Raw genomic sequence first — 25,803 nt, forward strand, 5'->3', positions numbered from 1 at the left:
CTTAATCAAGGTAATTAGGAGCGAGTCACCCAGAAACAATGTGCAGTGATGCATCACCGCAGAGCTCGGCGCAGCTTTATCAGGACAGCCCAGGCCTGGCTGGGACACTTGATGGACTGATCCAGCTCTGTGCACAGCCCCCAGGGTGCTGGGCATCAGCCCTGCCTGCCTCAGTCCTGCCTGCAACAGCCCCAGCTCCTGAGCAGAGCAGAGGGATGAAGGGGCTTTGTACATCTCATTGCCAGGGCTGAGCCTCCTTTTCCTGCCCTTTATCCTCGAGATGGCCGGGCAGGGTCAGAGCCGTGTGCCAGCGCCGCTCACCCTGACTCTGCAGCTGCCCCCGCAGCAGGCAGGGAAGGGGCAGCACAGCATCCCAGCTCCTCCTCTCCTCCCTTCCCACCCAGCAGCTCGTTCCTGCTGGCTGCAGCTCTCCCCTCCTCTCCCAGCGTGTCGCGTCCTCGCCCCGCGCCGGAGTCGGTGACAGATTGCGGCGAGCGCGGTTATTTTTGTGTTTCCATCCAAAGGCGCCGGCAGATGCTGAGTGTTTGCGCTGCATTAGTGCTAATGGCAGCCCCATTAAACCTCACTGCAGATGGGTTGCTATGGAAGTCCAGGGAAAATGAAGCAGGAGCAAGAGCCTGAGCGGCTGGGAGCTGCTGCCAGCCATCACTCACGAGCTGTCTCTACAGGGAAAGTTCCTTTCTCCTTGCTGTTTTCTGGTTTCCTTGCTTTTTTCCAGCTACATGCCAGCCAAGCTGGCCTTTCTGCAGCTGAGTTCAGCCTCCCACCTCAGGAGGCTTTGCAAAGTGCCTCCCTGTTCCCTAAACAATCCCTTCGTCCTGTCCTGCTTCATCCCTGCTCCTTGTGCTCGTCCACCCTCATGTCTACCAGCTGTGCCAAGCTGGGGCTGTGTCCCCAAATCAGTTCTGGATATGGGGCCATTTTCCCTGGTCAAAAGTAGCCTTGGCCCCAAGGTCACCCATATTCTGAGCACCCTCATGAGTTCCCTCAGTCCTGTTTTACTCCAGGGCTGGGTGGCAGCTCAGAGTGGCATGGTGGGCAGGGATGTGGGCAGGCTGTGGGGAGAGATCGTGCCCTTCCCTGCCTGCACTGTGAGGGTCTTTCAGGGATGTGCATTCATCCACTGGACCAGGCTGGTAGAGCTCTGGAAAGGTGAGAGCTTGGTCCTGTTGCCAGAGTGGGCTCTCACCAAGGGACATGGCAACCACCTGGCACTGGTATGGTAGGAAACCACAGAAAATTCCCCATTTGCACTGGCCTGGCCTACCAGTTTTCCCAGTGAGAATTTTCTGGCCTACAGGCTTCCATTCAGAGATCCACTGGGACAGTCTGGCTCCACTCCATGCAGAGCCATGAGGGTTTGTCCTTCAAGGCACATCAAGGCTGGCCCCCTGCTCTGGATGTCCCCAGTTCTGGCTGTGGCAGTGGTTCTGAGCCTGCCCTGTGCTGACCACCCCAGCAGCAGAGGGTGCCAGGACTCCAGCCCACCCTGCAATGTAGTTTTCAGGTTTCCATCCTCTGCTTGCTGTCCTGCTTGGGCAAGGGACCTGCAGAAGTAGAAGCAGAAGTAGTACAAAAATGCAGAAAGGTCATGCTGTGTTTTTTGCTGCCATCCTTTTTATCCATCCTCGCTGACAAGCTGCCGTGTGGCCTGACAAACATCCCAGCCAGCTCCATGTTCTCCAGCTCTTTTCCATTTGAGTGCTCTGCTTTCCTCCTGAGTTTTCCTTGGGTTCTTTTCCAGACCTTCAGCCCCATCCCAGCAGCATCAGCAGGGTCTCAGGTGTCCCACACTCACATAGTGTGTGGGAGTGGGGGCCATGCTGACCTGGGGGGTGCTGTCAGAGGTGCAGATCTGCACTGCCAGCCACAGAATGCATCCCAGGCCAACATCACCATCATCATCATCACCATCATCATCATCACCATCATCATCATCATCGCCGTGTGTAGGTGTGCTGGGGCTGCCAGAGCTATTTGTGCCTTTAGGGGACACTCCAGTGCTGCAGAGATCCATCCCTTCGTTTATGTGTGTTTGGCAGGATTACATAAATTGCCTTTAAAAGTTGACTTCTTTATAAGCCATTTTCTGCTTCATAAAATGTTTATTACTGTTGTTTTTCTCCCAGTCTCCTTCCTCACTGCATTTTCCATCACTATACTGGGAAGCTCCCCTCTTCCTTTGCCTGCTGCCCCTCTGCCTCCCACCTCTCCCCACCTTCTGATGTTGGAAAGGGCCCTTTGAAGGGTCAGAGCCCAGCAGGCCCTTTTTCCTTGGAAAAGAAAAATAACCATACATTGAGCTGTGGATGTAGGAGCTGCTGGGGACAGGGTGGTTTTGGGGAGTGGTGGCATTTGTGGAGGTGGCAGGGGGATCACAAGTGCTGGACAGCCCCATGCTACTGCCTCCATCTGTAACCCCTGCCTGCAAGCACATGAGGAATAACAAAGCCCAGATAATTTCAAGCTCCATTAGAAATGAAACTCCAGGGAAAAGGGGATTGCTGTTTGCCAAATGGGGATGGACAGCAGCAATAACAGGCACTGTGCTCCTGACTGCCCAGGAAAGGTGCAGGATAAAGCAGGGATACATAGCAGCATGGCTGGGCACCCAGCCCTGGCCACACAGCCCTGGGAGCTGCATCCCTCTGTGGGAAAAGCAAGACAAACCTAACAAAGGGAAGAATGACAAGGAGGACTCCATTGATATCAGAGGGCTAATTACTTTATTATACTTTATTACTCTATATTACACTACATGTAAACTGAATCTGCACAAGCACTCAACTCCACTGAACAAAACCTTGTGACTGTCTGCTGACTGACAGTCTGGACACACACTTGGCCCTGACAGGCCAAGGAAACAAAACACCATCACTTTGGGTAAACAATCTCCATATTGCATTCTACTTTGGCACAACACAGGAGCAGAGAATGAGACAAGAATTGTTTTCTCTTTCTCTGAGGTTCCTCGCTGCGATTCCCAGAAAATATCCTTGGGAAATTGTGCCTCACTTTTCTCTGTGAAAAGAAATGTGGCTACTTCCTTCCAGGTGCAGGATCCTGCCCCATCCTGCTGCTCCACCCAGCACTGTGCTGGGTATGTGTCTGCAGGGAAGCAGTGGCTGTGCCATGCCGTGCCATGCCATGCCATGCCATGCCATGCCATACCATGTGTGGGCTCCAGCAGCTGCTCCCGTGGGCTGGGCACAGCCATGCAGGCAGGGCTTTGTGTTCAAAGCAGCACCAGAAGGGCAAACGCCAGCTCCTTATCCTCCTTTCATTTTTCTCCTCCTTTAATTACAGATCCTACTTATCGGCTGAGAACAGAAAGATTGTCACCGTAACCTTGCACTTGCCCTTGTAGAAGGTTTACCTAAAAAGTTAGAAAATAAAATCAAATACTCTAATTTGCAGTCGTCTTGCCATTTCAAACCCAGTTTTCATTACAGCACAGAAAGTGCATTGAAGCTGTGTTTATAACCCCCTTTTAGATAACAAATCACATTTTCTTTTGGCTGGCGAGTGTGTAGAATTGATATTTTTTTTTTCAGTTTAATGGGTTTGTGTGTTCAGGAATGATCTCCATCAGCTGAGAGTCTTTATTGTGTTTGATATAATGTCAGCTTTCATTACGCTCTGAGAATTACTGTGCTATAGCACCAACCTTGCTCCTGTAGCGCCGGTCTGGCCGAAAAGCAGAACAAGAAAATCATTCACAAAACCCCTGTGTTGGTGCTGTTCCCTCTTGAAAACCAAGGATGGGGCTTGAGGGGGCTTGCCCAACTCTCCACTCTGCAAGACCACTGGGCCATCCATGGCTTCTCCACGACAATGATGGTTTGGTGTAGGGGTTGCTGGCTTTCCTGTCAGTGCTGCTTTCCCATCCCATCCCATCCCATCCCATCCCATCCCATGCCATCCCATCCCATCCCATCCCACCCCTGGAAGGGCAGGGGCCCTCCAACAGCCTCTCTGTGTGTGCTGGCACCCCTGTAGCACCCGGGTGCAGTGGAAGAGAGCAGCAGCCACACCTTGTTTGAGGCAGCCTCAGGAGAGCAGGACAGACAGGAGATGCCATGTAAAGAAGAATAGCTGGCGAGGTGTGATCAGATAAAACATCTTCTTGGGAAGATGAAAAAACTGTTGACAGGTCACTTAAATATTTCCCCGGCTCTGTCAGAGAGGCAGAGGGAGGAAATTGCTTTTAAAAAAAAGATGCCAAGGCAGATTATGATGACTGTTTCCACCTGCGCTGGGTAATGCGTACAGCCCCTGATGGTGGATGGGATGCAGGGAATTCACAGTGCTGCAGGAGAAGGATGGGCCCCACCAGACCCCTTCTTGGTCTGTCCAGCAGCCTCTGGTGGCTGGGGCTAACCATGAATATTGTCCTCTTCCGGGAACTAGGAAAGGATTCATCGTGGTGCATATGGACAAGAATAGCTCTAGCCAGTGGAAATAAAGGTTCAGCCCCTACCAGCCACAGCCAGGTGTGGCTGTGCTTTCAGGTAGGAATTTCTCCCAGGAATTATCCAGCCCCTCTGGAGCCTGTTCCTGGCTGTGGCCCTCACACCAGCCCGTGGCAGGTGTAGCAGGAACACTTTCTTTGCTTTGTTGTTCCCCAGCCAGGAGGCTGCTGTGCCCATGGCAGGGCTCAGATACTTCAGGCTGAGCGCTCACCTGCTGAGACCTGCAGCCCCAGCTGCCAGCCAGGACCAACTGACCAGCACACACCAATCCCTGGGGACAGCCATGGGGTGGCCCCACCCCACTCCTCGTGGCCCAGGAGGGCTTGGCAGGGGGATGCTGTGGTGGGGGTGGGTGTGTCCCTGCTCATGCTCTGCTCCTGCTGCTCCACCCCCTAGCACAGGTATGAGGCTGCAGGAGCTCTGTGACATGCTGCAGGATGTCTTCTGTATGAAAGGTGCAACTATAAGCAAAAGCTGTTGCTATTTCTGTGTGCTTAACTGTTCAGGGACATGAAGAAGTATCTAAATACTCACTGACCTCTCTAAGTGCTGATGGCAGAGGAAAGGTGGGCTCATGAGCAGAGCCCCCAGTTCTGTACAGGCAGTCCAGCTCCTGCTTGCTCTCCCCACCCACTGAATTGCCCACGGGTCTGACCAGGCACAGCTCTGGTCACCTGGCTTGTCCCCACGCAGGTAAGCAGTGCCCTGGGATGCTGGTCCTGCCAGCAGCTCCATCCAGTGACTGGAAAACAGGCAGGTGCCAGCTTGGGATCCATCTTTTCTTCCTCACCACCCTCTGAGTTCCTCCCAACTGCCTGAAGGCAAAATGCTGCAGGATTTGGCTCTTCCAGAGCCAATTAAATCTTGAAAGAGATTTGCTGACCACAGGGGTTACCTGTGCTGCTCAGAGAAATGAAACCCACAGCCAGAGGCTGAGAGGGACTGAAATCAATGTGCTGCAGCAGGATCTGCCTGCACAACTGCCCCAGGGAGCTGCAGCATCCCCAGGGCATGTGATTAGCAGGGTGACCCTTACAAGAAGACAGTGAGCAATCCTGTGGAGTACTACAGATCCTACAGGTCCTCGGGAAAAGGATTAGCCAGATTAGGTGATTTTACAGAAAAGCTCTACAAGGGAGAACGAGCCATAGCCCTCCTGCAGTGTCCCTGCCAGCTGTGTGCTCCAGCTGGATGGCTGGAGCAGGGAGCTGATGTGCCACCAACAGCTCCTTGGAGGTTTTATAGGGTGGTGACAGCTCTGTGTGTGATATAGTTTGATTGCCACCTCGTTAGGTCACTGACTTGGAAGTTTGGGCCAGCACTCTCCATCCAAACATCTCCAGGCTGCAGCGAGATAACAGAGCACTGACCTTTTCAGCATTATTTTTAATCGCTGTAATTGTTTTAGGCAAAAAAATATCTATTTGGATGCTTGTAGAGGGCTGTGTCAGGGCTTGTGGGGAGAAGTGCCCCTCACCACCCACCTGAGGCACCTGTGTGCCCCTCCTTGTCCTGGGCTCAGTCTCATACCTGTTCTGCTGGTGTCTGTCAGGGGAGCACTGGTGCCAGAGCAGGGTCCTCCCTTGTGCCACTGGCAAGGCTCCAGCTCACAGCTCTCCAGAAACTCACAGCCTGGATTTTTAATCAGCTTTTTGCTTGGTGTTTTGGTGTGAAAACAGTGAAGGTGTGGAGCACAGACCACCTGGGGAGGACTCAAGGGGGTGAGGAAGGAGCCAGGGTCCCTGGGGAGACTCTGGCATGCAGCATCCCTAGAGCCACATCCAGGAGGTCCCACCTGGGTCAAGCCTTGGCCAGGGGCTGCCCAGTGACACTGAACCACAAGGGTTTGGTGCAGCTGTGGTGGTTCCTTGGTGGCCTTGCTGGAGAAGCCTGGGCCGTGGCTGCAGGGACAGTTGCAGATCAGTCTGGGATTGCACTGATCTCCCAGAGTGTTGCACTTTAGGAGCTGAAATAACCCCACACTTATCCACCAGCGACACAGCCAGGCAGTGCCATTGTGCAGGTGGCACTTGGCAATTTAGGTACAAGAAAGTGGGCGGTGGTTAACACATCAAGGAGCAGCAGCTCCTCCCTGTCAGCCTCCCCTGCAGTGGGAACCAGCGTGTGCTTCCTGCAGGCTCGGTTGCAAGAGACAGGGACAATATTTTGCCTCGAAATCCCTTGACGTCTTCACCCCCTTGTTTTCTTTATTGGTATTTATTCTGAAAGGCTTTAGAAATACCAGTGCTATTTACACAGACCTGGTGCTGAGTTTAACATGGACCAGAGGAGGAGAGGATTATGTGAAGAAGGCAAATGTGGTTTAAAAAAAATGTTAGGGAGCAGAAATTGTAGGACCCCTTGTTGCCTCTTCGAACATTCATGGCATCTTTTCAGAGCATCTCTGAGGGCTCTCTCCCTCCTTCCTGGAATAGACACAGGCTTCCAAGTGGCCAGGACACAGATGCCCTGCCAGCTCCCCCAGTCTCCCTTGGACCCCGTGGAAAAACCCCCAGCCCCCCAGCTGGGCAAAGATTTTGGAGCCTGCCATCAGGGCACATCTCAGAGCCAGGGCCACGCTGGTGCTGGCTGTCCCACACGTGCTGTCTCACATGTGGAAACCTCAGCCACAGCCTGAGTGTGGCTGAGATCTCACCAGCTGCTCCTGGGGTTGTCAGGACGTGAAGGAGGGCATGGCAAGGGCTGTGTGATGCCCGGGGAAATCGGTGGGAGGGACGTCCTTACAGGATCTCTGCTCCCTGTGCCATACCCTTGCCGTGGGAGCGCTGGAGCGGGGAAAGCAGGACCAGGGACCGGCTCTCCTGGCCGAGCATCCTCACCTCGTGCCCTCTGCACGGCGGGAGCGGGGCCTCTGCTGGGAGGGGAACCGAGCTTTTCGGAGAAGCCAATGGCAAATAAAATGAATAACAAAGCACCTTCTGGATGGCCGTTGTTAGTCACACTCACTCCTGATTAAAGATCATTAAACATGAAATTAGCTCGTTTGTGTTACGGGTCTCCCGGGGGTTCCTTTAATTAGGAAGTGCAGATGGCCGCGGACCCGGGGAGACGGCGGTGCCGGCGAGGGCCAGGGGCGGGCGTGGGGCCGGCAGCGGCGCGGCAAGGCCAGCTGAAGGGAAATTAATTCTTTTTTTTCCTTTCTTGTTGTTGTAAACCCCACAGCATTTCACAACAAATCACAGATAATTAATAAGTGTGTTCCCTTAATGACTGGGCTTTTTAATAGCAGAAATTGGAAGATGCTGCGTCAATTTTTTTTTTTTTTTACTTTCCCCTCCCGGTGCTGCCCTATCGCAATCTCTACGAGCCGCAGAGCCCGCGGAAGCGACGGGCATCCTCCTCTGCTCAGGAAGCTGCTGGAACTGCCCTTTGCAATCTCCATCCTGAGGAGACGCCAGCTGCACAGCCTGCCAGGGTCCCCCGCTGTTGGTGTCCCCCAGATCAGCTTCAGGGCTTTCCCACCTCTTGGGAAGCCGGGAGAAGCCACTGCAAACCACCCTGGAGAGCAATTTTGTGGCTAAGAGGGTGATCCCGATGAGGGGTGGTGACTGCCAGCACTCGGTGGGACCGGGTGGTGCTGCCCGGAGAGCTGCTTGCCTCCACTGGTCCCTTTCTCCAGGCTGGGATGGATGTCACAGGGCTGTGTCCAGCACTGTCCAGAGCAGGGGCAGGCAGGACAAAGATGCAGTCAGTGCCATCGAGGCTTTGGCCGTGTTTCTGCTCGGGGCCGGACGGCTCTCCTCGTTCGATAACAGCAGCAATGATCACCCCAGGGCGCTGCCCGTGCCGGGAGGGCTGGTTGGCCGCTGGTGGTGATTGACTGGCAGACGTGTCAGCACCACGGCGCTGCCCGTGTGCCGGCATCACACTCGGTCCCGGCACGCTGGGAAGAGTCTCTGAGTGCCCTTTAATTACCCTTTCTACTGGTACGCGGAGTGCTGTTGTGACAGCATCGCTGCTCTCCCAATTGCCTCTTCAGGAATTTTATCAGCTGTCTCGCGTCTTGACACTCTGGGAAGAGGAATCCAAGCAGACCTTTCTGCTTAAATAGGTTCTAAATACCCCAAATTAACGACGTGCATTTCTCTGTGGAAGCAAGGACACTTTCCTCCCTGTTTCTGCAGTGCAGGGAGGGGACCTGGGCAGCTGCAGGGCCATTGCCTGCCACGCTGCCCCACCCTGGCTCTTCTGTGGCTCCTGATGTTTGCAACAGAACCAAAGCACCCTGGCTGTGGGCACGTGGCACAGGCTGGCACCTGGTGACAGTGCAGAGGCTGCAGTCACACCGGTGTCAGTGTCACAGGGCAGTTGGCCCTGCAGTGCTCTGGCTCAGCAGCAGTCATGAGTGGAGGGAAGCATGGCAGGCCATGGCCAGTCCTGGGAGGGTGCACGTGGAGGATGTGAGGTCCTGAACATGTCCCAAGGACAGCATGGGCTGGGAAGGGTTCAGTCCCCAGCAATGTGGTGGCTGCCAAGAGCATGAGAGAGGTGCTGAGGGGACGAGTCAGGGGGAGGGACTCCTTTCCCGTCCCTGACCTTGACTGGCACTAACAGCTCTCCCCTTTCTCTGCAGGAGGAAGACATCGAGTACTACGACTCCAAGGCCGACACTGAATATGTAAGTGCTGTCTCTGTGGCATCTCTGGCACGGCCGCCACCCTGGCCCAGGGCTGAGCCCCTCACCAGTCTGTCCCAGCACGGTACCAGGGGTCATGGCACAGCATTTGTCACAGCTGTAACCAGACTCTGCAGCGGGCAGCAAGTGCCTGGTGTGCCGCAATGTCCCCCCAGCTGAGCTGTGGTGACATCTGGCCACCAGCACCGGGCCTGGCAGCAGGCAGGTGGGCAGGTTGCTCTGCTGCCTGCAAAAGTTTCTAAAATTAAAGCTGGCATCTGAAATTCAAATGAAGAGCAAACCTTTAATTAGAGACTGAATCTAATTCCCTGCCCTACTCGGAGCATAGCCATCCTGTGATTTCTGGCAATCAGTGCTTTAACTACGGGCCTGCAAGCCCCCATCCCCCGGTGCTCCTGAGAGAGCCCGCAATTGCCGGCTCCTCCCAGTGGTGACACTGAGGGTGACTTCACTGAGGTGCTGTGCACGGGCACAGGGAGCTCCACCAGCAGTCCTGGCTGCCCTGGGACACTCCTCTCTGCTCTGGGACACCCCGCTCTGCCCTGGGGCACCCCACTTTGCTGCCAGGTCACCCAGCTCCCACACTGTGCTGTGGGATCCTTAGGAAATAGGGGCTTGTGGGGTCAGTGATGCTCTTGGTGTGAGGCTGTTGAGCAGGTCAGGAGCTGACCAGGAGCCCAAGCACAGCAGGGTGCAGCCTTGGGGACAGCCCCAGCCCATGCTGGGGCACCAGGACTGCTTCCTGTCCCCAGGCAGACCTGGCAGCAGATGTGTCATGGAGTGACAGTAACGCAGCAGGAGAGAACATGGTGTTGGCAGCAAACCACTTGCAAACCACATGACCTTATCCAAAAATAACACTCAGGTGACCCCAAGAGCATTCAGAAGGCCCTGTGCAGAAGGGAGGGGAGGGTCTGGGCTTGATGGGGTCCCACCAGCTTGGGTGACATGCTGACCTCTGTCTCTCCTCTCAACCCACCTGGGAGTCTATGCCCCAGAGCAGAGCCGGGGACAGGCTGGAGTGGAGGAGGATGGATGGATGCCTTCAAAGCAGAATTACTGGCTAACTGCCAGTGCCATTGTCCCCAGGCAGTGACAGCAGAGGGCTCCTTGGCAGGGGAAGCAGCCACGGAGAGTCTGGGAGGTGGGATGGGGAGGTTGGGCAGATGCTGGGACTGAAGTGAGGGGCACTTGCACTCCTGGGCAGGTCTCCCTGCCCACGGTCCCACTCATTTACAGCTGAGGATGCAGAGGATGTCTCCTGTCGTCCCCCCACCAGCCTGGGGGGAGCTACCAAAGGAGGGAGGAGAGGATCCTGCCATGGCTGCTCTGGAGAGGATGGAGCTAATGGGCTTAAAATACATTAAAGGGGATTTTGGATAGAAGTGAAGGAAAAACTGGCTGGCAGTTGAGGCAGGAGGAGACAGCCTGGGGAGCAGAGCAACTCCCAGCACAGGGGATGAGGAGCTGGACTAATGCATCCATCAGGCTGGGCTGGGCTGGGCTTTTGCTATCACTCCTGCAGGGCAGGGGACAGAAGCTGGATGTGCCCATGCCCGCTGTTGCCCTGAGTGTCACGCCCCACCATCCTGGTCACATTAGGCAGGATTGGGAAACAGGAGGCATCTCGACCTTGGAGCTGTGCCCGTGGAGCCCTCCCGGCACAGGGGGCACTGGGGAGAGGCTGTGCACAGTGGCATGGCACAGTGTCCCTGGGGACTGCAGGGCTCAGCTCCCTGATCCCTCCCTTCCCCAAAGGAGCTGACATATCAAGGAGCAACAGCCCTGCAAATCCGTCACCAGCCACATCAGCTTTAGTCCTGCCCTGGGGAGATACCAAGCAAAATTGCAAAACTGGGGGTGTCCTATTGTAGATATGTGTGGGTTTGGCAGGGAGGGCACTTCACTACCTCTGCTGTTGCTTCCTTACCAGTGAAATCCCAGCAAATTTAATTCCAACAAAAATAATGGGGGGAAAAAAAGAAAATGCTGCTGAGGTAAAAAAGGAGAGAGATGATACCAGAAAGTCTGAATGGAACGTAATAGTGCTCTTTCCATCCTTTCTTTATTTAGCTTCAGTTTTTCTATTTAAATGGAGCAGGATGTAGCTGAGCCAGAGTTGGTGCTGATGGACAATGGCTGCTGCCCATAACTGGGGCTTATTCACGAGCCTTACACGGGCTTTAGCTGCAGTGAGGAGGAAATGAGCTTCTTATTCATCTTGCCTGCACCTCAGCTCCACTATCCTCCCAAACAGACTTTGGATTTCCAAGTGGTTTTTAACAAATGGCAACATCAGAAAATTTTCCCAGGGGTCCCCAAGGCTGTCAGAATGTTTGCAAAAGCGAAGTTTTCACCTTTCCCAGCTAGCAAGGACCATGGGGTTCATGTGGGGAGAAGTGTTGAAATCAGCAGACAGACTCGGTTGGGAGTCATAGGCAGAACAACACAGAAATAAATTCATTTTCCATCTTTTGTGTTGTGTTCGTGGCAGGGGATGATGCTTGTCAAAGCTGAGCCTGGGACATACTGTACTCAGGTGGAAGACAGCCCAGCTGTGTGAAGGTATCCTGGCCCCAAGGGCAGCCCTCCAGCCCCCAGCCACCCAGCTCAGGTCCTGGGGAGGGCTGGGAGAGAGGGGCTGGTGGTGGGAGGCTCCATGCCAGCCTCAGCCCCCTGTGGTGCAGGGGAGGTGGGGCTGCCCACTCACTGCTCGCCCTGCTCTCTGCTCACCCCTCTCACTGCTCACCCTGCTCAGTAGATGCAGCAAAAAGGGGAAGGAGGGGAGGGAAAAAAGCCCCTAAATGTCAGCAGCAGCAGATGAAGGGTGCTGGAAAATTTAATCTTCCAACTTTCTCAACTAATGTGACATTTGGATTTCCTCACGATAAGCTATCAGCCCCAGAAGTTTCTTTCTTTTGCCTTTTTTCTTCCTTTTTTTTTTTTTTTCTGTTTTTTTAACTTCACTCCTCTGGCTGGTAATTTAAAAATAAATGGTCTAGAAAGATCTCTAAACAGTACCTTTGGCAAAGATTAAAAAAAGCAAAGGGGGATAGGGGAGCAGGCTGGCGGGAGAGGCTGATTGTTATTTATAACCTGGGCTGCTGTAAAAGCAGGAATGTGGCTGGAGAACACATCATCTCCCTCCTCAGCATTAAATTACTGCATTTCAGGAAAAACTGATATATTTAGGAAGAAAGACCCTTCTGCACAGGCCTGGAGTTTCTCAGCCATGTGTTGGGGGCTGGCATTTGTATCCATTATTAGCAGAATCACAGGGTGTTGATATGAATATTCCACTGGCCTTTCCAGACTGAGCATGGATGGGTGCCCCTGGGAGAGTGAAAAGGCTGTGCTTGATCTCGGGGTGTGCTCCATCAGGCACGCGTGGGGCAGGCCGGGGGAGGCAGGGATGCTGCGGCCGGATCAGCCCTGCCTTTGTCACCGGGGCTGCCATTTAAGCAGCCATCATTAGCTGTGATGGCTGGTTCCCATGGAGATGAGCAATGAACGGGGAGGGGGGGCTGCATCTGCGGGAGCTGCCGGGGACGAGATCGAGATCGCTGCCGCGCCAGGTCACATCCCCGGCTCCACCAGAGCTCCACACCCTGGGGACCACGACAGTCCTGGGGCCAGGGGCAGGCTGGCTCTCCTCAGCCAGCACCAGCCTGCGTGGCACAGGGGGCAGGTGACTGCCCAGAGCGTGGCAGCCTCCAGTAAAGCTGCTGGGGGGTGCTGCTGGTGCTCACTGGTGTTGGGGCATCTCTGGGTTTGGTCCTGTCTGTCATTTTGCGAGACTGAAGAGAAAATGTGACTGACAACCCAGCTGTGAAAGCAGTGGAGGTGGCAAAAGCTCTCAGGGCGTGATGACTTCTTGCTGAAGCAGTAAATATGTATCATATTGATGTATTGCCACGGAGTCGATTTCTAATGGTGTGTAGCAAATAATATATTCAAACTGTAACATCTATTTGTGTTACGTTGTACATACTGTAACAGATAAATAGATGTTTCCAAGTTCTTTTGAAATGTAATGATGAGGAATGCTGCAAGATCTGGCTGGGGGCCTGCCGAGATGCTCACAGTTAAACCCATGTAAATTTGGGAGAACTTGAATCATCTGCTTTGCTCTCATTTGAATTTAATGCAGGATTTCTTCCCTCGGCCTTCCCAAGGTGTCTCTTTGTATCCCAGATCCTCCCCTCCCTGCCTGGGCTGGTGAAAGCTTCACCTGCCTTCTTGTGGCTGGAAATTAACCCCTTTCAGGTGCCAAATTCAGCCTGGCTTAAACAGAAATAACTCAGTTGAGGTTGGGAGATTTATGTATAAAGGGCAAACATAGCTTGGGTAACATCAGCCCTTTCTGCAGGTCTGTTTGCCATATAGGTGTCAGTGATGCATGAAGTGCCCCACATACAGGTAGCTGTGTATTTGTCCCCAAGATCTATACATGTGCCTCTTCACAGCTCCATGAATGAGAACAGCCAGACAGCACCAAACCTGGCAGCATACAAATTAGCCCCTCAGAAGTGGGTGAGATCACGGAATAATGATAAACAGAGGAGCAGTAATTATATACAGTAGTTCCAGCTCCCATGAAGTGGGGAATAACCATGCCAGCGTGAGGGAAGGAGGGAGGGTTGGATTTTCCAGCTGCTGGTGGTGACAGGGGCAGTGGATGGGCTGTGGCAGGGTGCCCTGCTGATCTGAGCTGGGGAGGGATGGGGAGCTGTCACCAGGAATTTGCTGGGCTGAGGAAAAAAAGGGTTTAGTGTCAAAGTGGAGTTTTTGGTGCTGCAGGTGCCCTCAGGCCACGGCTTTATCCCAAAGCCTGTTTTCAGCAGGCACCTCTGTATCCTGTCTGGTGCTCAGAGAGGTTTGCAGGGATAAAACTGTGTGTGCTCCCCCCAGAGGGCTGAGCCCCATGGACAGCAGGCTTGGGGCCAGTCTGCTCTCCGGGTAGCCCACAGCCTGGCACGTGGCTGGAGTGCCAGCTCTGCTGCAGCATCACCACTTTGCAGGGGCTCCAGCAGTCGGGTTTTTGCCTTTTCTCCAGATTTACGTGAAATTGAGAGCATAATCTGGATTTTGATCTCAGAGATGTGGCTCCAGGGAGTTGGGAACAGTCCCTGCCTGCCTCCTGCTTGGCTAGTGCAGCTGTAATTGAGTTCAGCATTTCTCTGGGCAGCTGGAGCCCCCACACCAGGCCTGGCTGGGCAGTGTGGTGCACTCACAGCCCATCGGCTGGAGCTAAACCCAAACCTTGCATATCAATCCTGTTACTCTCCCGAGCTGTGGAGAATGGTTTGGCCACCCCTCTCAATGTCATGGGAATGTCACCACCTTAGTGGCTGGCTGGAGGTGTTGCAGGGGAGGTGACATTTCTCCATGTCATCTGTGAAGGGGAATCAAGGAGGGGGCCAGGATGGGTGTTAAATGAGCTTCATAGTTTATTTGCCTAACCCATATTTTTCCATTAAATATATGGAGAAATTCAGGTCTTTGTTCCCTGGGTTTTGTCAAGGGGAGCCTGGCCAGAGGGAGAGAGGCTTGCAATGGGCCACAGACAGCAGCAGGATGGGACCATCCCCTACCCCTTGTGTTCCCTGGTGCCATGGGTCTTTGCTATGGACAACGTGGGGCATCCCTTCAGGTGTCTATTCCAGTCTGGGCTTGGCACTGTTGCCTGTCCCTGCCTGTGGGGGGATGGCACAGGCAGCTCTGTGTCCCTGCCCCTCATCAGCAGGGATGTAGCTCCAGGAGCACAAAGAGCAGGTGCTGCAGCATCCTCCTCTCCCTCCTTCCTACCCTGAACATCTCCCAGCTGGCTGCAAACAGCCTTCCCCAGCTGCTGGGCTCGTGGCAGGGATGGGCAGCTCAGAGCCAGCACCTTCTCCCAGGTTTCTTTGCTGGTGGGGTGGCAGAGGCATTTTCTCCAGCTCTCTAGGGAGTCCACCCCCATTCTCACTCTTCCCCACATGGCCCTGTGCTCCAGCTCCCACCCTGTCCCCTGTCTGCAACCACCCAGCTATTCTGCCTGCACCAGCTCAGCCCTGCCTGCCTTTCCAGAGGGATTTTACCCTCAGTGCCATGCTGGCAGCAGAGCTGGGGAATGGAGAGGAGGGCTGGGAAGGTGAGGGAGTGTGTTCCAGCACCAGCAGTGGGGAATTCGCCGTCTCTCCACCATAATTAAATATTGTTTGCATTGCTTATTGACAGAGCGCTAAGCTGCACTCCGTTTTAATTTGCTCTTTGATAGTTGCCTTTTGCTGCTAATTGATTTTCAAGGCCTTTTTTTAATTTTTTTTTTCCTATGTCTGATTAAATACCTGCTGTGCTACCAAAGCTGGAGAGACAAGGGGTAACCAGTGCTTGCCTGTGTGCCCACCCACTCCTGGCAGTCCAAATCCACAGGAGACCAGCAGGGCTGGTCTCCCCCACAAACCATTTGGTGATGGGCTTCAGGTGGAGGTATTCCCACATCCATGCAGGGTTGGAACCCTGGGTGACCCCATGCACTCTGCTCCTTCCCCAGGACGACCCCGACGGAGAAGAGATTGAGAGGGAGAAGTCCAACTCCTTGAAGCTGGAGTTCACTGAGGATGACAACTTCAAGACCAAGGTTAACTATTCATACGCTGCTGTGCAGATCCCCACGGACATCTACAAAGGCTGTGAGTGCCCCTCCTCACCCTCTCCAATTCGTGCTGCCTGCCTGGGCATCCGCCTCTCCTGCCTGGAGCACTGCACCCCCAGGGACCATCAGCTCTGGGTGCCCCAGCTGGGTCTTGGTGATTGGCTCCCAGATAGACAGGTAGTGATGCAAAGCAAAGTAACCATATCAGGATCGAGGTGAAAATGTGTCCCTCCCCAGGGACTCTCAAGAGCTCAGCACAGGGAAAAGAGGCAGATTGGGGATTAGGAGTTATTGGGGAAGGGATGGGGAACGAAGGAGAGGTGGTGATTATGGCCCAGGGTAAAGCTCAGCTGTGCCCACACTGATCCTCCTGCAGAAGAGCCCAGCAAAGCTCGAGAAGGCTCAAAGCAAGCACCAGAGATGTTCAGAGGGATGGAGCAGCTCTGTGCAGGAGCCACTCCAGAGGCAGCACCAACCTGCTTGTAGGAGGGAGTGAGATGTGGCTGGGCAATGGCAGAGGGTGAAGCAAGGATGCTGCCTGTCTTCAGCCTACTTGGGGCTGAGGTCATGGAAAGGGAGAAAAAGCAGCTGCAGTCCCGCAGGAAGGCAGCCAAGGGTGACTGCAGGACAGCGTGATGCCACCCCGTAGCTGATTAAGCCTCTGCTGCAGGGGGGTCAGTCAGCCCTGCGGCCGTGCCCCTGTGGCTGCCGCAGGGCACAGGCTGCTCCAGAAATGGGGATGGGCTGGTGGGCCAGCCCGGGAGTGGGCAGGGATGGATGGATGGACGAGCGGATGGCACAGGATGTGCCACACCAGCTTCAGTCCCCACCGAGCTCTGTGACAGTCCCTGAGCTCTCAGATCTCTCCAGTACCTCGCCCTGCTGCGGTGGCACATGGTGACAGTCGGTCTCCATTTCCCTCTAGCGGCTGCTCGGCTCCGAGCTGGGACCGCTCCCAGCTGGAGGGCATCCTCCAGCACCCGCCGGCCGCATCCTGCGCCCAGCCCCGGACCCTGCTGTCATGGGCGTCCCCAGTTGCCGCACACCACCGGGGCACCACTGTCCCCACACCTGTGTGTCAGTGGCACTTGCGGAGGTCTCCTGGGTGGCGGTGGGGGCCGCGCTCACGCTGCTGCCCCGAGCGGAGCGTTCCCGGTGCACGGCTCGTTACGGGCACGGCTGCGCTCGGAGCCGCACGGATGCGGCGATTTCACCGCGGAGGCAGCGCTGGATTAGGAATTTGCAATTAGCTTTATTACCCAGCCAGCGCAGGGCAGGCAGCTAATGAAGCACATCGTGCGAGCCGGGTGGGCTGCGCGGGGTGAAATAACTCCTTCCTCCCCAGCCCTGCTCGCCAGCCGGGCTGGAGCTCCGGCACGGGCACATAAATCACCCCCGCCGCCCTGGGACTGGGCAAGCTGGAGAGGAACGCGCCCCAGGACTCACAGCTGCTCAGAGAGGGGTGCTGGAGAGGGGATGTGGCAGTAGGGGGGTGACAGTGCAGGGACTGTCACCAGACCGGGAAAGGAGCTGCAGGCACAGGCAGTGTGTGGGCACAGGGATCCGGCCAGGTCCGGCCACACCAGGGTGCTCCAGAGATCCAGGGTGCAGGGAAGGGTCTACAAGTGCTGCTCCACTGAGAGTGGTTTGGGGTGGGGGCAGGGGCCCCCCGTCCTGCCAGGGACAGCAGCGAGCGTGGCGAGTCCCCGCAGAGCTGTGGGCGGGAGCGGGTCCCGCTGGGACCGGCGGAGAGGCGCTATCGCTGCCTGGCACGCTGATTAAACCCTGCGGCAACGCCCGCCGCCGTCACCCCTCGCTACACACACAAATTACATCCTATATGTGTTTTATTTACTGTGCCGTTTTTAATTAAATATGCAATCGCTCACGGGCAGGGCGGGGCTGGGCTTATTCTGATGGGGACAGGGACGAGATGGGGACAGGGATGTCACCAGTGGGGCTGGCAGCTCTGCCCTCGACTGAGAGGGACAGGAGCTATCCCAAGCAGGGACACAGCTTCATCACTCTGCACATGGTGAGAGAGCAGGAGCTGTATTTTTTCACAAGGATGATACAGGGGCTACATTCATGCCCAGGGAAGGTGTAGGGGCTGCATTCGTGCTCAGAGATAATAGAAGGGCTGTGTTTGGGCACAGGGACCATATGAGTTGCATTCAGTACAAGCAGTTGGTGTGGCTGATGGCCCCAAGGGTCTGGGTGTGTAGGTGCTGCCAGGGCTATCATGGATGTGTCAGGGCCCAGCCCAGTGCCCAGCTGAGGCTGGCAGCACTGTCCAGGGCTGCTCCAGGCAGGCAGCAGCGTGGCAGACACTTCTCCAGGGAAAAAACACATCCTGTGTCAGAGCCAAACAAGAAATCATCCTCAGTGCCCAGATAACAGCACTGTGTGTGGGCACAGCACTGAGGAATGGCTGGGGAGATGCAGGTAGAGTAAATCATGGTTTGAAGGCATGACTGCCTGAGGGAAAGACAATTCTTCAGCAGTCATGCTGGGATAGAGGGATCCAGTATCCATCCTAGGAAACCTACCCACATCCTGCCAGTGCCTTGGGACCACAGTGAAGGCTGGAACGGGTGATGATGGTGTTTCCAGAAGGGACAAGTGTGGGAGGAAGGCTTAGGAGAGCTAAATGTACTGCTCAGATGCACATTGGCTCCCCTGCAGCACTACATTGGGTTGTTTTGCCCAATGCCAAAGAGATGGGATGCTCCTTAGAGTTCTTGCACCCCAAAAATGCATTGAGGGTCTCCCAGGAGGGATCAGTGCCTGGTTTCAAGGTGCCCCTGGCTCCTTGCTTCTGCAGTGGCACCCACTACTAGCTCCTCTATGCTGCAGTTCTGGGGCAACACAGCACCAGAGGTCATTGGGGGATTTCCCTCCCACAGCATTTGGGGTCCCCCTGGGAGCACAGGGACCTGCCATCCCAGCTCCCTGCTAGCCAGCCAGCCCCATTCCTGCCACACCACATGGCCCCCCTGCACTCTGCCAGCCGTCCTTGATTAATCACAGGCTGGGGCTGCCAGCAGCTTATCTCCTGCTTTAATAGCTGAATAATTTAAAACTGCTGTTTGCCGGCATCTTAATTGCTTTTGTGTCAGGTGCAGGGCCAGTGGGAATGCAGAGTGGGCCTGAGAGGCTCCATACGGCCCGTGGGGACACCAGCCTTGGGCTTCCCAGCCGGTGACTGTCCCCAGGGAGTGAGGCTTGCACAGGGAGTTTTGCTGGGAAGGGAGTGGAGATGGCAGGCCAGCTGTCCCCAGTGATGGCTGTGTCAGCCCCGGGGCAGATGGGGACAGTGAGCACTCTGGGGAGCTCTGGAGAGTGGCTCATTTATCTGGGGACAAGGGACAGCAGGATGGTGTTGGAGCCATGTGGAAGTGTCGAGGGGATGTAGGAGAAGCTGGAAAGTCCCCATGGGCTTCTTCCTGGGAAGGGGCAGAGGGGACACATCAGTCCCCATCACCTTCCTCCCTGCCATCACCTGGGGACACTGCAATCCCCATCACCCCTCAGCCCACCCCCAGCTCCACTGTCCGTCCCTCCACCCACCCAGCCAGCCCTGTCTCTGTGTCCTGCAGCCACCGTCATCCTGAACGAGCTGAACTGGACGCAGGCCCTGGAGGATGTTTTCATCGAGAACCGCAAGGAGGATCCCTCCCTGCTCTGGCAGGTCTTCGGCAGCGCCACCGGCGTCACCCGCTACTACCCCGGTGCGTGCCAGGCAGGGGCTGTGGCACACAGGGGCTGTGGCACACAGGGGCTGTGACCAAGGGCAGCCCAGGCCCTTCCCACTGCTCAGTGTGGGTGAGCACCCGCTGGGCCTGGTGTGACACATATAACTGTGCTGTGCCAGATCCCTTTGGTGTGAGCTCCCCACCTGAGCCTGCTGCTTCCTTCGCCCTGGGCATCTCTCTGCCCTGTCCCCCCCTCAGGACAGCCCTGCCTCGCTCACTGCCTGCCTTGTCCCCACAGCCACCCCGTGGAGAGCCCCCAACAAGATCGACCTCTATGACGTGCGCCGGCGGCCCTGGTAAGGGGGTGCTGGGTGGGGAGGAGAGTTCTGAGCAATCAGCTCCCTCCCCTTTTCATTGCATTTGGACATGGCAAAGGGACACCATAACACAGGCAGGGCATCCGAGCTGAGGCCCTTGGCTCCTTCTCCCCTTCCCTCTTCCTGGGAAAGCCGAGCAGGATGGAGAGATAAATCCTTGGGTGCAGATGAAAGTGTGGAGAGAGCCCAATGCCCCCTGAGCACAGCCATGGCTGCTGGCACTCAGTCCTGGCCAGCATTCCCATCCAAATGAGGTAACAACTGGCTTGGAAACCATGAGCTGGGAGGATGGGGAGAGGAATGGGCAGGCAGCAGCAGGCTGTGGCTCAGTGATAGCTCATCAGCCTTTTAGCCCACACCAAGTGAGCTGGGATTGAATGGGCTCCCCTTAGCCCAGCTGGAGGTGCTGGTGTGGCAGTGCTGGTTACCAGCTGGAGCTGGGGGAGCGACAGCCCCATCCTGCCCACACCTGCCTAAAACTGCAGACATGGAGAGGAGAGTGGGCACAGGCCTCTGGCACACGCCCAGGGAGCCCTGTAGCCCAGTGAATCATCCCCCTGCCCACATCAGGAGCTGCCCCCTCTCCTTGTCAGAATATTAATGGCCCTGCTACTATGGTTAATTGCCTTTGATTGCTCCACATTAATTATTAACTGTTCCCTGCTGGGGTGTCTTTGCAGGTTATTGCAGGGCAGGGACTGGAAGGCTGTTTTGGCGTGGGGGCTACTGAGCCCAGCTAAGCCCCCTCTCTGCCCCCTAGCCAGGCTGGCCACCTGGTTGTCCACCCTGCCATGTCCACCCTGCAGCAGCACCCTTCACTCTGGGGGACAGGACACCTGGGGGAACCCCCTTTGGGGCCCTCTCCTGCTCTCAGTGGGGCCCCAGGCAGGACACAGCCTTCACTGCTCCAGGGCCACGACCCTGGCCGCAGCCAGGGGCGCCACTCGCCGCCTTTCCCTCTCCTGATGAATGGCCCCATTAGCCACAGCCGTCTCCTGCCGAGCCCAGGGTATTCATCTGAGCCGGGCAGCCCGAGATGGATGTGCTGCCACAGCCCATTACAGGCAGCATCTAAGTCGGGCTCTGTGCTGCACCAGCAGCCCCGCCCCGGGAGCAGAGCAGGCTCCAAGAGCCCCCTCTCACACCGGCAGGGAGGAGCCGCTGGGCAGTTGCCTGTCCTTCACCCCGGCACGAGAGGAAGCTGCTGGGGGATGCTGCACCCATGTCAGGAGGGCCCCATGTGCCAGCATCCCGCATCCCAGCCGGGTAATCACTTGTAATTAGGGAACATCAGGCCCTGGGATTAACAATCAGAGCCTGCCCCTTCCCCAGTCCTCCCCAGTAGTGGTGAGTAATTGATACTAATAACACACTAATTAATTCACACGAGGCCCGATCCTGATCAAGCCGATAATGAGGTTCCCTTGGCCTTCAGCCAGGGCAGGATCAGGGCTCCTGCAGTGGCATGGTGAGGTGGGGCCGTGCGGGGCCATGTCTGGGCTGGGATGGGTGCTAAGCACTGTGCCAGCCCCTCCCACACAGGATGGCACAGCACGGCTGGGAGCAGGACCAGTTGTTTCAAGGGGTGAGGAAGGCTTCCCTAATTGTTTTCAGTGGGAAGATTTACGTAGTGTTATTATTTTTCCTCCTTGTAGCTAAAAATAACCTAATCAGCCTGGCCTTTGAAGCTACCAGGGGGGTAAATAGCATCTTAATATGGATGTGTGTGTCAGCATAATCAGCACGCAGGAAAGGGCCCACGATGATGGAAGAGTTTAGCATTTAGAGCTCATTAGGCTGACACAGTGTGGAGCAGCAGTCGCTGGCCGTCTGCTGTGCTGCGCCACAGGAGCCACGTCCTCCCTGCCACCTGCCCACAGCCACCTCGTCCCTGCTCCTTGCCATGGGGTCACCGCAGCCCTGGCTGCCCGGGGCTCCCAGCACAGCTCCCCAGTGGCTGTGCCCTGGCAGGGCTTCGCTCTTGGGCTGTGCCCGGCAGAGTCAGGGTGCCCCCGAAATTAGTCGACCCTGCTGACCCCCGTCTGTACCCCACAGGTACATCCAAGGTGCCTCCTCCCCAAAGGACATGGTCATCATTGTGGACGTGTGAGTACATGCTGGGGGCCATGGCTGGGCTTAGGCCAGGCTGGTGACACAGCCTGCCAAGGTGCCACTGTCCCACCAGTGGCTGCAGGGAAGCGATGGGGGTGGCACAGCCCTGTGCTCCCTCACTGCCAAGCCCCCAGCCCCCCTGTCTCCTGCAGGAGTGGCAGTGTGAGCGGCCTCACCCTCAAGCTGATGAAGACCTCGGTCTATGAGATGCTGGACACCCTCTCAGATGATGACTATGTCAATGTGGCCTCGGTGAGTGCCATGGGGTAAGAGGAAGGGGCTGTGTCCCCAGGCACCTCCCAGCTCCCCAGCACAGGAACCCTCTTCCCCCACGCACGCCTGGCTAAGGGCTCTGCAGACAGAAATGCCATTTTTTGTCTTCTTAACCACCACCTGCATGTAAGCAAGGAGATGGCTGCTCAGGACATTTGGCAGAGATGTTGCTGCATTATCCCAGCCAGCCACCTTCTGTCCATCACCAGCCACTGACACCCCACTGCTGTGTCACCAGCTCCTGGCCTCACGCAGCACAGTGGCCCTGCCCCCGCATCTGCGTGTCACTGGCTGCCCCGCCCCTGTCTGGCCACCAGCAGCGGCACTAATTAACGTGTCTGGCCTGGCTCTGTCCGCTGGATGGCCGCTCCCCTAATGAATGGGCCCCATTGCCGGTAAATGAAGCTGTAAGTGAGAGGCAGCACCTGCTCCCGATGCCGGCACAGAGCAGCACAGCACGGCTGCTTGCACAAGCTGGGGCTCCTGCAGAAGTGGGGGTGCAGGCGAGCACCCACTGCCAGCACCTACACCACAGCTCAGTGCTGGATTTGTCCCAAGGCAAACTTCTGCCTCAGCCCTCCCTGGGATGTGGGACACGTCTGGGTCACCTGCTGCCCGTGAGAGCTGAGTGTGATGAGTGACTTGTGCCTGCTGGGGTCTGCCCTGTCCCCTTTCTGTGACCCACTCCCCTCCATCTCACCCCGCAGTTCAATGAGAAGGCAAAGCCAGTGTCGTGCTTCAAGCACCTGGTGCAGGCCAACATCCGCAACAAGAAGGTGTTCAAGGAGGACGTGCAGGGCATGGTGGCCAAGGGCACAACAGACTACAAGGCTGGCTTTGAGTACGCCTTCGACCAGCTGCAGAACGTGAGCTGGGGGCTGGGCCGGGGCTGGGGGACAGGTGGGACAGCTGAGGGTGCTGGGGACAGGTGGGACAGCTCCGAGTTCCTGGCTGCTGCCTTGTGCTGAGGACTCCTTGTGCTTCTTCTCCATGCTGGGGGAGATGTCCCACCTCCAGGCGTGCTGTAGCCAAGGTTTTGCTGGTGCTGCTCCCCTCTGGGTTATTGAAAGTTAGCAGGGCTGGGTGGAGGGGCCAGGCCCAACCAGACACCCTGCCAGAGGCAAGATAAAGATGAATGGTGCTGCTAGTGCCAAGTGGCATTAGCCACAACATCATTCCCCAGGTGGCAGTGTCCCTCCTGCCCATTCAGCCTGGTCACCCTCGCCCCAGAGAAATGGGCTGGGAAAAGAGGTGGGCTGGGGCCAGCCCTCCTGGCTGCATCCAGCCCTGTGCCCAGCAGTGCTGGCTCCAGGTGTGGCCTCAGGTGCTGTGTCTGCCCCACAGTCCAACATCACACGTGCCAACTGCAACAAGATGATCATGATGTTCACGGACGGCGGCGAGGACCGAGTGCAGGACGTCTTTGAGAAGTACAACTGGCCCAATAAGACGGTGAGAGGCCCTGGGTCTGGGTGCTGGGCTGGGGCTGCTCACCACGGAGGGAGACGGCTGCTCCAGCTCCATTGCTGGCTTCTGCTCCATTTGCCTCCTTGTCATCCTCCCTCCCCAACAGCCTGCTCCTGCATGGAGCCACTGCCCTCCTAATGGGTTTGTAGCTGGCTCCCAGCTTGTGAAGGAGGTGTGGGACCAGGCACACCATGGGATGCTGGGGAGGGAATGGGACTGGTGGGCTCCCTGAGTGCTGGCCATGAGGGACAGGCATGGAGACAGGGCTGCTGGCAGGCAGATGAACCAGCAGGAAGGTCCCAGTTGCTGCTCAGTGCCTGGAAACCTGTGGGGTGGGGGTGTTCTGGCCCATGTATCACCCGCAGAGAGCACAGACCCCTCTGGGACCAGTGATGGCCCAGAGCAAGGACCACTGAGGTGGGTGGCTTGAGCCAACAGGGTGATGCTGGAGGGCAGGACTGGCTGAGGCCAGGCAAGGAGACAGGGACTCCCTTGCTGCCAGCACAGCCAGCACTTGCAGGAGTCTTCTGCCCACTTTCACTCACTCTGTGGGCTATGGCAGGCGATGCCATGCTGTCCCTGGGGAGGTTGTCATTGGCTAGGAGCACTGAGTGTTGAAAACAGGGGTGCCCAGTGGATGGCCCTCAGTGCAGGCTCTGCCACAGGTGCGGGTCTTCACCTTCTCCGTGGGGCAGCACAACTACGACGTGACCCCGCTGCAGTGGATGGCCTGTGCCAACAAAGGTGAGCGGGGCTGGCACCCAGCGGGCACGGGGGCTGCAGGGTGCTGGGCTCACCCCTCGGCTCCAGTGGGTGCCCTACCAGCAAAGCCCTGGCTGCGGCCCTGGAGGAAGGGGCAGCAGGACAGCCAGACTGCTGGACAGCTGGATCTTCAGCTGCCTTTCTCTTTCTTTTCCAAGGTTACTACTTTGAAATCCCCTCCATCGGCGCCATCCGCATTAACACGCAGGTACAGCCGGGAGCCAGGCAGGCAGAGCCCCCTGGGCTGCCCTGCCTGGGGGAATTCAGGCAGCCCCAGCCCCACTGGGGAGAGCCCACGGGCTGGCAGTGAGTGTGGCAGCAAGCTGGGGAGCCGAGCTGAGCCCTCAGCCAGGCCCTGCACTATTAAGTAATTCATCTTATGCAGCTCCCCACGGACCTGCTGCCTTTTGAGTGACTAATTATGAAACATCAGGCGTTAATCAGCACAGAGCAGAGCTGAGCGTGGGCAGGGCCAAGCCTGGCAGAGCTGCTTGTGTCTGCCCCACACCTCCTCTCACTGCCTCTTTTCTGCCCCTTTTCTTTATGGGATATGCACGAGGTGCTGTGAGGGCAGGGCAGGGCTGGCATTGTGGCATGGGCGCTCCCTGCCCGCCCAGAGATCTTCCTTGGCAAAGGGAAACCTGCCTCAGGAGAAGATGGCAGCCAGGGAGACAGTAGTGACATGGTCCAGGCATGATGGAGCAATCCCAGGCCCAGGAATGGCTGGGGGGCTCTGGCTGGTGCTGCCTGGGGAGCCCCTGCCCTGCCTGTGCATGGCCAATGGTGAGCAGCACCTTGTTTGCATCTTAATGGGCCTGTAGGGGTCCCAGCTGGAGCCAGTGCCCCCAGGTTTGGTGGCTGCCAAGCTCAGCCTCACCCCATTAACATTCCTGGGGTGTGCGTAGGGACAAGGGTGTGCTTAGGGACCAGGCTGGAGCAAGGAGACATCTAGTTCCCATGTTGTCCTTTCCCATGTCCTGTGTCCCTGCAGGAGTACCTGGATGTGCTGGGCAGACCCATGGTCCTGGCTGGGAACCGAGCCAAGCAGGTCCAGTGGACCAATGTCTACCAGGATGCCCTGGTAAGGGCCCCCCAGCCCTGGGGTGCAGGGAGGGACCCCCAGCCCCAGGGTCCCACACAGCCCCAGGTGCAGGTGGGGATCCCCACCCCTGGGTCCATACATGGGGATGTGGGTGGGGACTCCAGCCCCAGGGTCTTGCACAGGACATGCCCCATCTCCACTGTCAGAGGAGTAACCCCTCTGCTGCCCACCCCCAGCCCTTGGTCCTGAGGCAGTGAGGGGCCATGGGATGTCATTCTGTGCTTGTGC

At 56.7% G+C, this 25,803-nt stretch overlaps 1 protein-coding gene across 1 annotated transcript in view; it reads left to right on the top strand.

Annotated features, from left to right (window-relative positions):
• CACNA2D2 (calcium voltage-gated channel auxiliary subunit alpha2delta 2) overlaps positions 1-25,803 on the top strand; it is a 210,403-nt gene that overhangs the window by 168,857 nt on the left and 15,743 nt on the right. Inside the window, exons 5-15 of the mRNA XM_059856263.1 lie at positions 9,088-9,132; positions 15,686-15,824; positions 19,387-19,518; positions 19,781-19,838; positions 21,915-21,965; positions 22,124-22,223; positions 22,952-23,110; positions 23,589-23,696; positions 24,377-24,455; positions 24,632-24,681; positions 25,465-25,554. Coding sequence (XP_059712246.1) covers positions 9,088-9,132; positions 15,686-15,824; positions 19,387-19,518; positions 19,781-19,838; positions 21,915-21,965; positions 22,124-22,223; positions 22,952-23,110; positions 23,589-23,696; positions 24,377-24,455; positions 24,632-24,681; positions 25,465-25,554 — 1,011 coding nt within the window. The remainder of the gene's footprint in view (positions 1-9,087; positions 9,133-15,685; positions 15,825-19,386; positions 19,519-19,780; positions 19,839-21,914; positions 21,966-22,123; positions 22,224-22,951; positions 23,111-23,588; positions 23,697-24,376; positions 24,456-24,631; positions 24,682-25,464; positions 25,555-25,803) is intronic.

This window comes from Haemorhous mexicanus, chromosome 11 (assembly GCF_027477595.1).
Source record: "Haemorhous mexicanus isolate bHaeMex1 chromosome 11, bHaeMex1.pri, whole genome shotgun sequence".
In the NCBI taxonomy this organism is placed as follows: domain Eukaryota; kingdom Metazoa; phylum Chordata; class Aves; order Passeriformes; family Fringillidae; genus Haemorhous; species Haemorhous mexicanus.